Raw genomic sequence first — 15404 nt, 5'->3', positions numbered from 1 at the left:
CCTGTGGGGGCAGTTTTACCCTGTCACGTAAGGTTGCTGTGAGTCAACATCAAATCGAAGGCACACAGCATCAGCATATATGTATGTATTTCTGTATCTGTGAAGAGCTATGTAGTCTTTTTTAACACGATTCATGTAAGCGATAGCGTACATATGATTCTGCACCTTGTCTTTGCACTTAACAATGTGTTTTGGAGTTTGGACAGTTACTTATGAATTTAAGTGAGTCTCTGAGATTTCCATATCCAAAGATAAAGCTTCCTTATTCTTTTTTTTTCTTTTAATAATATTTTATTGTGTTTCCTGTGAAGGTTTACACAGCAGGTTAGGTTCCCGTCCCACCATTTCTGTACAAGTTGAACAGGGACATTGGTTATGTTCTTCACAATGCATGAACATTCTCATTATTTCCGTTCTCGTTAATGTAGCTTCCCTGCCCGCCCCCCCCCCATTGTTTTTAACAACTGTGGTATTCTTTCGTATGCACACAGCATGATTTATTAATCACTTGCCCTTAGGTGAACATTTAGCCGTATTTAGCTGTTACTGGCAATAAAAAAGACTTCTTTTCCCTCAGCTTCCATTTCCTCAAAGTAATTTCTTTTGACATTCTGGTCCATCTCCTCCTGTATGTTTTAAATGCACAAACATACACATACACAGACTCAAGTGTAAGTTTGCTCATTTGTTTGTTTTTGGTTTTATTTTTATTTATTTGCTTTTCTTTTTGTACAAAAAGCAATTATGTTATACATATCGTTCTGCTCATAGCTCATAGCAACCCTATAGGACAGAGTAGAACTGCCCTATAGTTCCCAAGGAGCACCTAGCAGGTTCGAACTGCCGACTTTTTGGTTAGCAGCCGTAGCACTTAACCACTCCGCCACCATGAGCCAGAATCAACTCAACAGCTTTGGGTTTGGTTTGGGTTTTGGATCGTTCTGCTGTGGGCTCTTTTCATTTGACAATATATGGGCACCATCTTTTTAAGTATATTCACACCTCTGTCTCAGTCTCTTAGTGGCCACAGAGGATTCTGTAGGGTGGGTGCATCGTCGTTTATTTATTTGCCCCTACACCATGTAGCCAGTCATAGGCTGACTCAGTTGAAGGTTGTACTTGGAGTTGTTTTGTTATTATAAACAATGCTGAAATATAACCCTTGTTTATATACCTTGAACTCTTGTGCAATTATTTGTGTAGAATAATACAAACAAAAAAAGCCCAAACCTGTTGCTGGTGAGTTGATTCTGACTCATGGTGACCCCATAGGGTTTTCTTGGCTGTGATTCTTATGGAAGCAGATCACCAGGCCTTTCTTTCACAGAGCCACCTTTAGGTTGGTAGTCAAGCACAATCCATTTGTTCCACCCAGGGACCCTTAAAACCAAAACCAAACCCAGTGCCATAGAGTCGATTCCAACTCATAGCGACCCTATAGGACAGAGTAGAACTGCCCCATAGAGTTTCCAAGGAGCGCCTGGTGGATTTGAACTGCCGACCTCTTGGTTAGCAGCCATAGCACTTAACCACTACGCCACCAGGGATTCCCAGGGACCCTTGTGTAGGGTACATGACCAGAAATGGAGTTGCTAGGTCAAGGGTGCGTATACTTTAATTGTGATAGTTTCTTTTGAATTTTGATATGTTTCAGAAAGGCTGCACCAGCGTATATGGTGGGGTATTCCTTACTGCATTCCTTCGCCAGAACTGGACATTACCTGTTCCTATATCTTCACCTCTACTTGTACGTATAGCTATGTCTAATCTTAGTCTCATTGGGTAAATGTGGTGCTTTAGTGTTGTTTTAATTTCTGATTCCACCACCTGAAATCTTTTCTTTTTCTCTCTGCTAAAACCATGCTTATTCTTGAGCACCTGACTCCAAATGTCCCTTCCTGTGTAAAGCTTTCCCATCCCCCAGCTGGATTTAGGGATTCCGCCCCCCTACCCCGCTGTGTTCCCCAGGACTCTGTACATAATTTGATTACAGCATTTAACACTTTTGTTTTTTTGCTATAAAATATTTTATTTGAATCCATTTTATAAAACTAGGTACTTGTATAGGACAAAGTAAATAAAAGAAGTGAAAGCTGTCTACTTGCCACTTAAGTGCCCCCAAATTTCTAGGCAGTTTTTCCCAACCAAGCTATCAAGCTGCTCAAGTGCATAATACAGGGAAGAAAGATCCAAGTTCCTGAGATCAGTCTAACACCAGATAAAGGATATTCTTTGTACCAGGGAGAAGGGGCAGCATGGTTCTCCACTTCTGTTCCAGCCGCAGATTAACTAGCAGGAAGCACCACTACTAGGTGTTGCAACCATCCCGACAGCATTTATCCGAGGGGTTAGACACCACACCTTAGGCCTTCAGTCGTCTACGGGAAGGGACACCTGCCCTGACTGGATTCCCAGGGCTCTCACACTTGATCCATGGATAATACACTGGTGGACATCTTAAAACCTCCTCATGGTGCTGCAGACCACCTGCGGGGCTCAGGAGCCTATAGGAGGCAACTGCACAAAGATGGCACCAGGTAAAGGGGACCACTGCTCTCCCCTCACTCAGGAGTAGCTTGGAGAGTTTCTGTGTCTACTTGCCAAATACCTCCCCACACCAAGAAAAGAGTAGCCTTTAACTCTTTCTATCTCATGTTGTGTATCATCTGTCTGCCTCACTCAATTCGAAGATTAGATTAACTTCTTCTTTATGCATCTTTTAGTGTGTTTCATAGCCGTTGGACATAGCAGGAGTTCCATAAGTGCCTGTGGGGTCTGTTCTTCCATCTACAGGGGAACAGAAGTAATCAGACCTGGGTATTGACTATATGTAAGGCAGTGTGCTGTGTGCATCACACAGAGTGTCTTATCCACCCTTACGACTAGTCCCTAAGGTGGAGAGAGACTCCTCCATATAGCTTTCCTTCCTTTCTTTACTTAGTAATAAGACCAAAAAAACCCAGACTGTTGCCACTGAGTCAATTCCAACTCATGGCAACCCCATGTGTTACAGAGTAGAACTGCCCCATAGGGTGTTCTTGGCTGTAATCTTTGCAGAAGCAGATCACCAGGCCTTTCTTCCGTGGTGCTGCTGTAGTAGAATCTCTGAATTTTAGCTGGGCTCATGGGTGCCCAGAATAAAGGGTGTACTTCCTAGCCTCCCTCGCAGCTGTGGCCAAGTGATGTGTACAACTTTTGGGTTAAGCACTTACAAGGTAGGAGCATTCATTCCTTTTCACCTTTCCTTCTTGCTGGTGTATGGGCCCAAAGACATGGTAATGAGCCATCTTCAACTGGGCAGAGCAGAGCAACACTGCAGGAGGAGGCTGGATGCCCCTCATCCCCCTAGCATGGAGTCACTCTGTCAGTCTTCGACTGTTTCTGAGATAGACATAAACATCAATCTTGTCTAAGCCACTTCTATTTGTCATCATTTTTACAGCAGCCAAACTTGTGTTTGAACTCATATAGGGAATTTCTGTTAGCCTTGTTTCAGAGAAGAAGAAACTCTGACTTTTAGGAGTTATCAAATGACTTGCCCAAGATCACCCAGTTAGCGCAGGTGGACCAGAATCTGAAGCAAGTCTGTGAAGTTTTCACAGTTCAGGCTGACAACCACCATGCTCCTTTCATTGTAAATTGGGACAACAGATTGACCATTCACCAGTATGTACACTTAGAGCTAACATCCCAGGGGTGGGTGAGAGATATGTCATCTCCCAAACTCTGTTGTCCATTCCCTATGGATTTGGAGTCCTCTCACAGGAGATAAAGAATAGTCTATGGACCTAAAATTAAATCCACCCTCATGCCCCTGTTACTCAGAAACCTTCAATGGCTCCCTAGTACCAAGTCCAAACTTCTTGTCTGGTTTTCCAGGCTCTCCATAATCTTTCCAAACATGTCACCCACTGCTCCCCACCATGAACTTTCAGGCTAGTTTTGATCCACTTCCCTAAAAATGCCATGTGCTTTCCTTCTCACAAGCTATGACCACTGACCGTTTTGATGGTGCTAGCAAGGGTGGCTAGACTTCATCTTACATACTTTGGACACATCATCGGGAAGGATCAGTCACTAGAAAAGGACATTATGTTTGGTAAAGTAGAGGGTCAATGAAAATCAGGGAAATCCTCAATGAGCTGGTTTCACACAATAGCTGCAACAACAACAGGCGCAAACATGCCTATGATCATGAAGATGACATAGGACCGGAAAGTGTTTCAATCTGTGATACATAAGGTTGTCATGAGTCTGAGCCGACTCAATGGCAGCTAATGACAGCAAGAGCACTGCAGCTGGAGTCTGATGACCTCAATTTGACACTTTTCACATCTGCAAAACTATAACTAATGGAAATCACTCCTCAAGTCTGTCACGAGGATTAAATAAAACAAGGTGTGTACAAATGCCCATCCCTCTAGACAGAGTGAGGCTCCTGAGCCTAGCCTGGATGGAGGGTTCAGGTTCCTGAAGACCAAAGTAGAGAGTGCACCTGTTAGAATTCTTTACTGCAAGCATCATACAGCAGCTCCAGTTCAGCACAAGAGGCATGCATTGAAGGGCTCTAGGTTGCTCACAGAAGCTTCCTGGGATTGCCAGAGAAGCAGGACTGAAAACTCCTTCAAAATTTTGACCAGGACTGCTCCAGGGGAGATGCCCTTGCTGTTCCTCTGGGTGTAGACACCTCAGAGAACCTGTGATGCTTGCACCCGGTTGCCCCTGCCACTCCTGCTCTGGGAACTGGTGTCTTGGGCACCACCATGGCTATAATGGATCCTGTGCAGCACCTCCTGCTTCAAGCCCCTTTGTCTCAACTCTGAGTCTGACATGAGTACATCTGATTGGCAGAGCTTTGGCCACTGTGCTCTAACCTCAAAGAGGCTGGGAAAGTGAGTGTCTGCTTTAAATCTACTCTCGTAGCTTTGAATATCACGGTGGCTCCAAAATTATCTCTAGTCCAGGCCCTCTTCTGAACCCCACGTTTGTGTATTCAGCAAGCTCCTCAATATTTCCACTTGTGTCTAATAGAGATTTCAGACTCAACATGTCCAAAACTAAACTCCTGAATTTAACCCACTAAACCCTGTTCACCCCTAGTCTTCCTATCTCAATTGATGGTCATTATTGTGTACTGTTGAACGATTCTGACTCACAGCAACTCTATGTAACACGGTAGAACTACCCTATAGGATTTTCTAGGCTGTGATCTTTACAGGAGGAGATCACCAGGTCTATTCTCCTATGGAGCTGCTGGTGGGTTCAAACTGCTAGCAAGTACTTTTGGTTATCAGGCAAGTGCTTAACCATTATGCCGCCAGGGCATCTTTAACTTTAGAATAAACCCCTCTTGTCATTGAGTCTATTCCAACTCATAGCGACCCTATAGGACAGAGGAGAACTCCCCCATAGGGTTTCCAAGGAGCTGCTGGTAGATTTGAATTGCCGACCTTTTTGTTGGCAGTCTGAGCTCTGAACCACTGTGCCCCCAGGGCTCCAACTCTAGAATAGTCGTTTAAAAATTTAGTCATGTCGCCCTATATCCCTCATGAATTCTAGCCAATAGATTCAACAACATATCAAAAAAATAATTCACCATGACCAAGCGGGATTCATACCAGGTATGCAGGGATAGTTCAACATTAGAAAAACAATTAATGTAATCCATCATATAAATAAAAGACAAGAATCACATGATTTTATCAATTGATGCAGAAAAGGCATTTGACAAAGTTCAACACCCATTCATGATAAAAACTCTCAGCAAAATAGGAATAGAAGGAAAATTCCTCAACATAATAAACGGCATTTATACAAAGCCAACAGATAATATCATCCTCATTGGAGAGTCTGAAAGCAGACAAGGATGTCCTTTATCACCACTCTTATTCAACATTGTGCTGGAGGTCCTAGCCAGAGCAATTAGGCTAGATAAAGAAATAAAGGGCATCCAGATTGGTAAGGAAGAAGTAAAAGAATGTCCATTTGCAGATGACATAATTTTATACACAGAAAACCCTAAAGAATCCTCAAGAAAACTACTGAAACTGATAGTTCAGCAGAGTATCAGGATACAAGATAAACATATAAAAATCAGTTGGATTCCTCTACACCAACAAAAAGAACATCAAAGAGGAAATCACCAACTCAATACCATTTACAATAGCCTCCAAGAAGATAAAATACTTAGGAATAAATCTTACCAGAGATATAAAAGACTTATACAAAGAAAACTACAATACACTTCTGCAAGAAACCAAAAGAGACTTATATAAGTGAAAAAACATACCTTGCTCATGGATCGGAAGACTTAACACTGTAAAAATGTCTATACTACCAAAAGCAGTCTATAGATACAATGCAATTCTGATCCAAATTCCAACAACAATTTTTAATGAGATGGAGAAACAAATCACCAACTTCGTATGGAAGGGAAAGAGGCCCTGGATAAGTAAAGCATTACTGAAAAAGAAGAACAAAGTGGGAGGTCTCACTCTACCTGATTTTAGAACCTATTATACTGCCACAGTCCCCCACCAGTCTGTCAGTTTGTTGAACTATGGGAGCTTGCCTATTGCTGGAAGCTATGCCACCGGTATTCAGATACCAGCAGGGTCACCCATGGAGGACAGGTTTCAGCTGAGCTTCCAGACTAAGACAGACTAGGAAGAAGGACCCGGCAGTCTACTTCTGAAAAGTATTAGCCAGTGAAAACCTTATGAATAGCAGCGGAACATTGTCTGATATAGTGCTGCAAGATGAGCCCCCCAGGTTGGAAGGGACTCAAAAGATGACTGGGGAAGAGCTGCCTCCTCAGAATAGAATTGACCTTAATGACGTGGATGGAGTAAAGCTTTCGGGACCTTCATTTGCTGATGTGGCACGACTCAAAATGAGAAGAAACAGCTGCAAACATCCATTAATAATTGGAACCTGGAATGTAAGAAGTATGAATCTAGGAAAATTGGAAATCGTCAGAAATGAAATGGAACACATAAACGTCAATATCCTATGCATTAGTGAGCTGAAATGGAGTGGTATTGGCCATTTTGAATCAGACAATGATATAGTCTACTATGCTGGGAATGACAACTTGAAGAGGAACGGTGTTGCATTCATCGTCAAAAAGAACATTTCAAGATCTATCCTGAAGTACAATGCTGTCAGTGATAGGATAATATCTATGCGCCTACAAGGGAGACCAGTTAATACGACTAGTATTCAAAGTTACGCACCAACCACTAGGGCCAAAGATAAAGAAATAGAAGGTTTTTATCAGCTGCTGCAGTCTGAAATTGATCGAACATGCAATCAAGATGCATTGATAATTACTGGTGATTTTAGTGTGAAAGTTGGAAACAAAGAAGGATCAGTAGTTGGAAAATATGGCCTTGGTGATAGAAACAATGCTGCAGATCGAATGATAGAATTTTGCAAGACCAATGACTTCTTCTTTGCAAATACCTTCTTTCACCAACATAAACGGTGACTAAACACATGGACCTTGCCAGATGGAGCACACAGAAATCAAATAGACTATATCTGTGGAAAGAGAGAATGGAAAAGCTCAATATCATCAGTCGGAACAAGGCCAGGGGCCGACTGTGGAACAGACCATCGATTGCTCATCTGCAAGTTCAAGCTGAAACTGAAGAAAATCAGAGCAAGTCCGCGAGAGCCAAAATATGACCTTGAGTATATCCCACCTGAATTCAGAGACCATCTGAAGAATAGATTTGACGCATTGAACACTAGTGACCGCAGACCAGACGAGTTGTGGAATGACATCAACGACATCATCCATGAAGAAAGCAAGAGGTCACTGAAAAGACAGGAAAGAAAGAAAAGACCAAGAAGGATGTCAGAGGAGACTCTGAAACTTGCTCTTGAAATTCGAGCAGCTAAAGCAAAAGAAAGAATTGATGAAGTAAAAGAACTGAACAGAAGATTTCAAAGGGCCTCTCGAGAAGACAAAGTAAAGTATTATAATGACATGTGCAAAGAGCTGGAGATGGAAAACCAAAAGGGAAGATTACATGCTTGGTGTTTCTCAAGCTGAAAGACCCGAAGAAAAAATTCAAGCCTTGAGTTGAAATAGTGAAGGATTCTATGGGGAAAATATTAAACGACACAGAAAGTATCAAAAGAAGATGGAAGGAATACACAGAGTCATTATACCAAAAAGAATTAGTCGATGTTCAACCATTTCAAGAGGCGGCATATGATCAGGAACTGATGGTACTGAAGGAAGAAGTCCAAAGTGCTCTGAAGGCACTGGCGAAAAAACAAGGCTCCAGGATTTGATGCAATATCAATTGAGATGTTTCAACAAACAGATGCAGTGCTGGAGGTGCTCACTCATCTATGCAAAGAAATATGGAAGACAGCTTCCTGGCCAACTGACTGGAAGAGATCTATATTTATGCCTATTCGCAAGAAAGGTGATCCAACCAAATGTGGAAATTATAGAACAATATCATTAATATCACACGCAAGAAAAATTTTGCTGAAGATCATTCAAAAACAGCTGTAGCAGTATATCAACAGGGAACTGCCAGAAATTCAGGCTGATTTCAGAAGAGGACGTGGAGCCAGGGGTATCAGTGCTGATGTCAGATGGATCCTGGCTGAAAGCAGAGAATACCAGAAGGATGTTTACCTGTGTTTTATTGACTGTGCAAAGGCATTCGGCTGTGTGGATCATAACAAACTATGGATAACACTGTGAAGAATGGGAATTCCAAAACACTTAATTGTGCTCATGAGGAACCTTTACATAGATCAAGAGGCAGTTGTTCGGACAGAACAAGGGGATACTGATTGGTTTAAAGTCAGGAAGGGTGTGTGTGAGGGTTGTATTCTTTCCCCATACCTATTCAATGTGTATGCTGAGCAAATAATCCGAGAAGCTGGACTATATGAAGAAGAACGGAACGTCAGGATTGGAGGAAGACTCATTAACAACCTGCGTTATGCAGATGACACAACCGTGCTTGCTGAAAGTAAAGAGGACTTGAAGCACTTACTAATGAAGATCAAAGACCACAGCCTTCAGTATGGATTACACCTCAACATAAAGAAAACAAAAATCTTCACAACTGGACCAATGAGCAACATCGTGGATAAACGGAGAAAAGATTAAAGTTGTCAAGGATTTCATTTTACTTGGATCCACAATCAACAGCCATGGAAGCAGCAGTCAAGAAATCAAAAGACGCATTGCATTGGGTAAATCTGCTGCAAAGGACCTCTTTAAAGTGTTGAAAAGCAAAGATGTCACCCTGAAGACTAAGGTGCGCCTGACCCAAGCCGTGGTATTTTCAATCGCATCATATGCATGTGAAAGCTGGACAATGAAGAAGGAAGACCAAAGAAGAATTGATGCCTTTGAATTGTGGTGTTGGCGAAGAATATGGAATATACCATGGACTGCAAGAAGAACGAATAAATCTGTCTTGGAAGCAGTACAACCAGAATGCTCCTTAGAAGCAAGGATGGCGAGACTGTGTCTTAAATACTTTGGACTTGTCATCAGGAGGGATCAGCCTCTGGAGAAGGATATCATTGCTTGGCAGAGTACAGGGTCAGCGGAAAAGAGGAAGACCCTCAAAGAGGTGGATTGACACAGTGGCTGCAACAATAGGCTCAAACATAACAATGATTGTAAGGATGGCGCACAACTGGGCAGTGTTTTGTTCTGTTGTGTGTAGGGTCACTATGAGTTGGAGCCAACTCGACGGCACCGAACGACAACAACAACGGGGAGAGCAACACATTCACCCTCCTTTGTTCCGGGAGGGAAGAGACCAATAGTTGTATCTTAACTGGCTGCTTGCAAGCTTTTAAGACCCCAGATGTTGCTACCCCCCAAAGTAGGATGCAGAACATTGTCTTTATGTACTATGTTGTGATAACTGATATAGATGTTCCCCAAGTCTATGGTCCTTTGTCTTCTAGCCTAGGAGCTTCATCCCATGGGATGTTTGGTTATGTCTAAGAGGATTCCTTTTCTATACCTCTTGTGTGCTCTATATGAGCTGCACCAACAGAGATAGCCACCGCCAAACCTGTATTTGCCGATCGACTTGATGGCACTGGGTTTGGCTTTTTTTTTTTTTAATGCTCCCTTACATCCTCCCACACTTCTTGGCATATCTATATACCTATTTGTCCATTTTTAAATTATCGTTTGTTAATACTATCGGTGCCGGATACACTAAGCTATATTAAAAAAAGTCACCATAAAAAAAAAAAAACCATAGTTGCCCTTTGTTCTTGCATTCCTCTTGGTGTTCTCTCTTGGAAGGCAGGAATTTTCACCTGTTCTGTTCACTGATGTGTGTATCCCAAGCACCTAGAACAGATCCTGCAACATAGCAGGCTCTTTGGTGTGAATAAATGAGTGAATGAATGATTGACTTCTACCCTGAGGAGGGACAGGTTTAGAAATAAAGGGTGTTCAAAGGTGCTAGAAAGGTGAAAGGAATGACACCTGTCCTACCAGAACCTTGGGAATGACAGCATATAGATCAGTTCTACATTATGATGGCAAGAAACAGAAAACGACTGGGACTGACTCACGTATCTGAAGTATTATAAAAAGAAAAAGCAATATTTTCAACTTATGTTTTCAAATAACTAAACTAAAAAAGCTTAAGGTTAGAACATTCAAGGGAATTGGAGTAAGTGTGAAGCCCGCTTAAAAATCGACAGAATTCACCAGGTTTTAAAAAAAAAAAAAAAAAATTAAAAATAGAACAGTACAATTCATAAATGGAATAGAAAATTGTATTGAAAAATCAGGGTTTTGAATTTATAAATTCAATAGCTAGAATTAATTTTTAAAACCAAAGTAACTGCAGATAATTTTTCCTGTGCAGAAAAGCTGCTCTCAAGCAGAAAACTTGTATTGACACGAAAAGCTTGTAAAGCTGAAGTGTAAGAGGCAAACCAATGCATAGAGCGTAAACCCATATGTGTCCAGCAAAGGAAAGCAGAGCTTTATGTTTTTATTTGTGCATAATATTGGACGTAAATGGCAGAAATAGGTCTGAGAAGACGAACTCTAAATTGCTAACCGTGGTTACTTCTAGGCAAAGGAGTGGGAGCTGGAGACAGATGAGGGGATCTTGTCATTATCACTGTGTTTCTTTCTGTATTATTTTAATTTTTAAAGAATAAAGATAAATGTGTTATTATATTAATTAGGTAATTATTTAAAAGCAAAAAAAAAAAAAAGGATCAATTTTGAATGAGACAAGCCTTGACATTAACTGAACCAGAAGTGCAATTACAAAAAATGTCCTGCAGGGGGAGGCATGGTCCAAGTTAAAAAAAAAAAATTAGGCGGATGGAAATTCCTTTAGCAATCAGATGGAGTCGGGAACCTTTAAGGACGAGCCTTTAGTCCAGCACCATGGGATGAATTCCCAAACCAACGTTAGATTGTTCCATGATTTTTTTTTTAATGCATCTTTTAATTGGCTTACGACAACTCAGTAATTTCTGTTTCAAAAACATCCAGTGATCAGGATTTGGAGTTTGTAAGTCAGAACAGGTTTTTCTTCACCAGTTAAACTGTAAGGATGTAGTGCCCATCAATAGGGACTGGCTAACTTTATCCACACAGTAAGTACTTCCATACAATAAGAATAGTAGGCAGCCAGGAGGAAGAATGAGTTAGCTCCGTATGTATCAATATGGAAATATGTCCAAGATAAGATGTTACGTGAAAAAAGCAAGTTGGAGATTACGTTTGTGCTTAGATAAAAGGATCTATGGACATGTGTGTGTATCACATTCCTAGAAGGATAATTAAACTATCATTGGTGATTCTCTATGGAAAATGGAAATAAGGTGACTGAGAGACTTTGACTTTTCACTTTATAACTTTCTGTACAAGCTGAATTTTTCTATGATGTGCATGTATATTTTTGAAAGTAGGCTTCATAACCAATACTGACACTTTCCTTATTTCCTTTTTAATTTGCAGGGCAGCAGCTTCTACTTAAAGAGAAATCCCATTTCTTTGTGAAGAACAAAGTGTCAGCCCTGTAATTCCTTTCTTAGTGACTTTGGCTTCAGGTACTCAAATATAGCTAACAACTCAGCTGTGCCACCTTAACCAGCCCAGCCCTGCCACCTGTCCTTGTATGAAGTCATCCTTCTTGTTCTGAGTATGCCAAGTGACTCCCTTGTCTAGAGAAGCTTGTTGCTGGCAAAACTGTACATGCAGTTATTTTTTAATGTGACTTACATGGTCAGGATAGCAGACACAAGAGTGTAGCCTAGTCCCATTTAACAGGTTACAGCTTCCGTGTTAGAATTCAAGCCAATTATTTTTTTCCTATTTTTTAAAATTGTGCTTTAAATGAAGGTTTACAGAGCAAATTAGTTTCTCATTAAACAATTAATACACATATTGTTCTGTGACGTTGGTTGCCAACCCCATGATGTGTTAACACTCTCCCCTTCTCGATCTTGGGTTTCCCATTACCAGCTTTCCTGTCCCCTCCTGCCTTCTCGTCCTTGCCCCTGGGTTGGTGCTCCCAGTCAGTCTTGTTTTGTTTTATGGACCTGTCTTATCTTTGGCTGAGGTGTGAACCGTAGGAGTGACTTCATTACTGAGCTGGAAGGGTGCCCGTACTCTTGGGGTTTCTCCAGTCTCTGTCAGACTTTTCTTAAAATGGTACGATGCAGTGAGGCCCGGACTGTTTGTTGTATAATCAAACATCTTCAGAAAATTTGAATAGAATTGTATTTCATATTTTTTCATACCCCCAGAAAGAGCACACCGCATACTTATTGATAGCTTAAGATGTATTTGCACTATATAAATTTATATAGAGAGAGCCCTTGTGGAGCAGTGGTTAAAGAGCTTGGCTGCTAACCAAAGGTAGGCAGTTCAAATCCACCAGCTGCTCCTTAGAAACCCTATGTGGCAGTTCTACTCCATCCTATAGGATCGCTATGAGTCAAAATCAACTCGACAGCAAGTCAAGTATATCCGATATAACAAAGATTTACACACAAAGATGTTCATTCAGTGGGTATTTATAACGGGTAAAAAAACAAAGTGTCCCATAATAAAGATGTGTTTACATATGGTTTGATACATCTATAAGATAGAAAATCTTTCGACTAGTAAAAATCATGTTTACAAACTATATGTCCTTCAACTGGTGAAGGATAAAACAAACTATGGTACATCTATACAGTGGAATACTAATCAGCAAAAAAAATCACCAGCTATTGATACACATACAACATGGTTAATCTCAAATGCATTATGCTAAGTAAAAGAAGCCAGTCTCAGAAGGCTACATATTGTGTGATTCCATGGATATGACGTTCTGAAAAAGGCAAAGCTATAGGAATGGAGAACAGATCGGTGGTTGCCAGGGGTTAGGGCTAGGAAGAAGCTAACTTCAAAGGGCAGCGTGAGGGAATTCCCGGGGGTGATGAAATTGCTCTGTATCCTGGTTGTGGTGGTGGCTACATGAATCTATGCATTTGTCAAAACTCATAGGACTATACACCAAAAGAATAAGTTTCACTCTATATAAATTAAAAATAAATCATGTTTGCAAAGGATTTAATGACATTAGAAATGTCAACAATAAGTGCAAGAGATGCGATATAAAACTTTATCATATGATCAATTGTCCAAAATATAATATAAATAGATAATATTATGAGTGTATGTTTGCATGATACACATATGTTGTAAGTGAATGAAAAGAAAGGAAATAAACCAAAAAGCAAAAGGATTATCTCTGGATGGTGATCCTTTTTTTTTTTAAACATTTTATTGAGTTTTTGGTGAAAGTTTACATAGCAAATTAGGTTACACAGGAAGGAGAGGGCACACTTGGGAGCCAGGTCAAGCTCAGAAAGGTTAAGGAAACAGATTGTGGGAAGTGAGCCTGTGGAAGAATGAAATCCAAGAAGACCTGGCATGCGGTGGGATGCTTATTAGGTGCAACCACTGGTGTGTATTGTATAAGTGGTGCCAGCTTCTCAGAGAAGCTGTGCCCAGCTGGGCATTGTCAAACCCAGTAGCTTTCTGTAACCCAGACACACCCTGCCTTTTCACTACTGGGGGTGGGAGGGTCTTTGGCTATGCTGGTCCCTCTAGACTGGTTTCCCTTCCTGCTCTTCCACCCACTTAGCTGACTTGAAGACCCATCTTAAGCATCACCTTCTCACTGAACCCTTCTGTACCCTCACCACCAGGCCCCTAGTTGTTTCTTTCCCCTGCTTCCCAGCCCCCTATGAATTCCCCTAACGTGGTCCGTGCCCCTGTGTCGTCATTGTCTGAGCACTTGCCTGATTTCATGCTGGCCCTGTGGCTTCAGCAAAGACTCGCCCCTCTTTGCATCCCCTGGCCTCACCATACCTAGACAAAGTAGACATTCCATACGATGTTTTAATGAGAGAATGGGTAAGTGAGTGGACTGAGCTTCAGAGAAGAGAACATATGGGGAGTGACTCTTTAATTTCCTTTTAATTTAAGTTTTGCTGGAGGAGTTCAGGAGTGTATTTATGTTATTGTAATAAAGCACTTAAAATGCATGATATATCACTAGTATGGATGGGAGGAGCAGGGATGGAGAATGATAAGTGGTATTAAGTTTTGGCATATCGAGGAAGGGAGAAGAAAGGCCCAGCCAACTTCCATGTCATCCTTTTTTCTCAGGTCCAACCTGGCTTCTGAGGTTAATCCCACAGAAGTCCAGCCAACGGGAGTCTCTTAGGACAGGCTTGGAGAACACAGTGTCCCCTGCCTGTGCGTTGCCTGGGTGATGAGTCCATTTACACCACAATCACTCACAGCATGCTAGCTTGGGACTTAATTAGGTGCTGTCCTTTTGAGTTCCATGAAAAAGGAAATGTTTTATTTAAAAATTAAAAAACTTTGATTGTGAATAAAAAGTCATGATACCTGCTCACTTGAAAGAATTTAAATGACACAGAAAAATTGTGAAGAAGGCAATAAATACCATCTATCATCCTGCATCCAAAGAAGTAGACTTTTTTTTTTTTTTTTTATGTGTGTTCATATCCAGGGGCCCTGGTGGCGCAGTTGTTGAGAACTTGGCTGCTAACCAAAAGGTCAGCTGTTTGAATCCACCAGCCGCTCCTTGGAAACCCTACGGGGCAGCTCCATGCTGTCCTACACGGTCGCTATGAGTCGGAATCAACTAGATGGCCATGGCTGGTGGTGGTGGTGGTTGTGGTTCATACACAAGAAGGAGTTCCCAGGTGGTGCAAAGGGTTAATACCCTTGACTGCTAACAGAAGGGTTGGAGGATTGAGTCCACACAGAGGCTCTTCTGAAAAAAAGCCTGGTGATCTACTTCTAAAAGTTCAGCCATTGAACGCCCTATGAACACAGCTCTACT

General features: G+C 41.4%; 1 protein-coding gene across 1 annotated transcript in view; it reads left to right on the top strand.

The window, feature by feature from the left end:
* BST1 (bone marrow stromal cell antigen 1) overlaps positions 1-14999 on the top strand; it is a 41321-nt gene extending 26322 nt beyond the window's left edge. The window contains exons 9-10 of the mRNA XM_064286060.1: positions 1655-1747; positions 11993-14999. Coding sequence (XP_064142130.1) covers positions 1655-1747; positions 11993-12011 — 112 coding nt within the window. The 3' untranslated portion in view covers positions 12012-14999. The remainder of the gene's footprint in view (positions 1-1654; positions 1748-11992) is intronic.
* Positions 15000-15404: the final 405 nt, after the last annotated feature.

Source organism: Loxodonta africana, chromosome 5 (genome assembly GCF_030014295.1).
Source record: "Loxodonta africana isolate mLoxAfr1 chromosome 5, mLoxAfr1.hap2, whole genome shotgun sequence".
NCBI classification, from domain to species: Eukaryota; Metazoa; Chordata; class Mammalia; order Proboscidea; family Elephantidae; genus Loxodonta; species Loxodonta africana.
The sequence above is the reverse complement of the archived record's forward strand: the minus strand, read 5'-3'. Positions and strand labels throughout refer to the sequence as shown.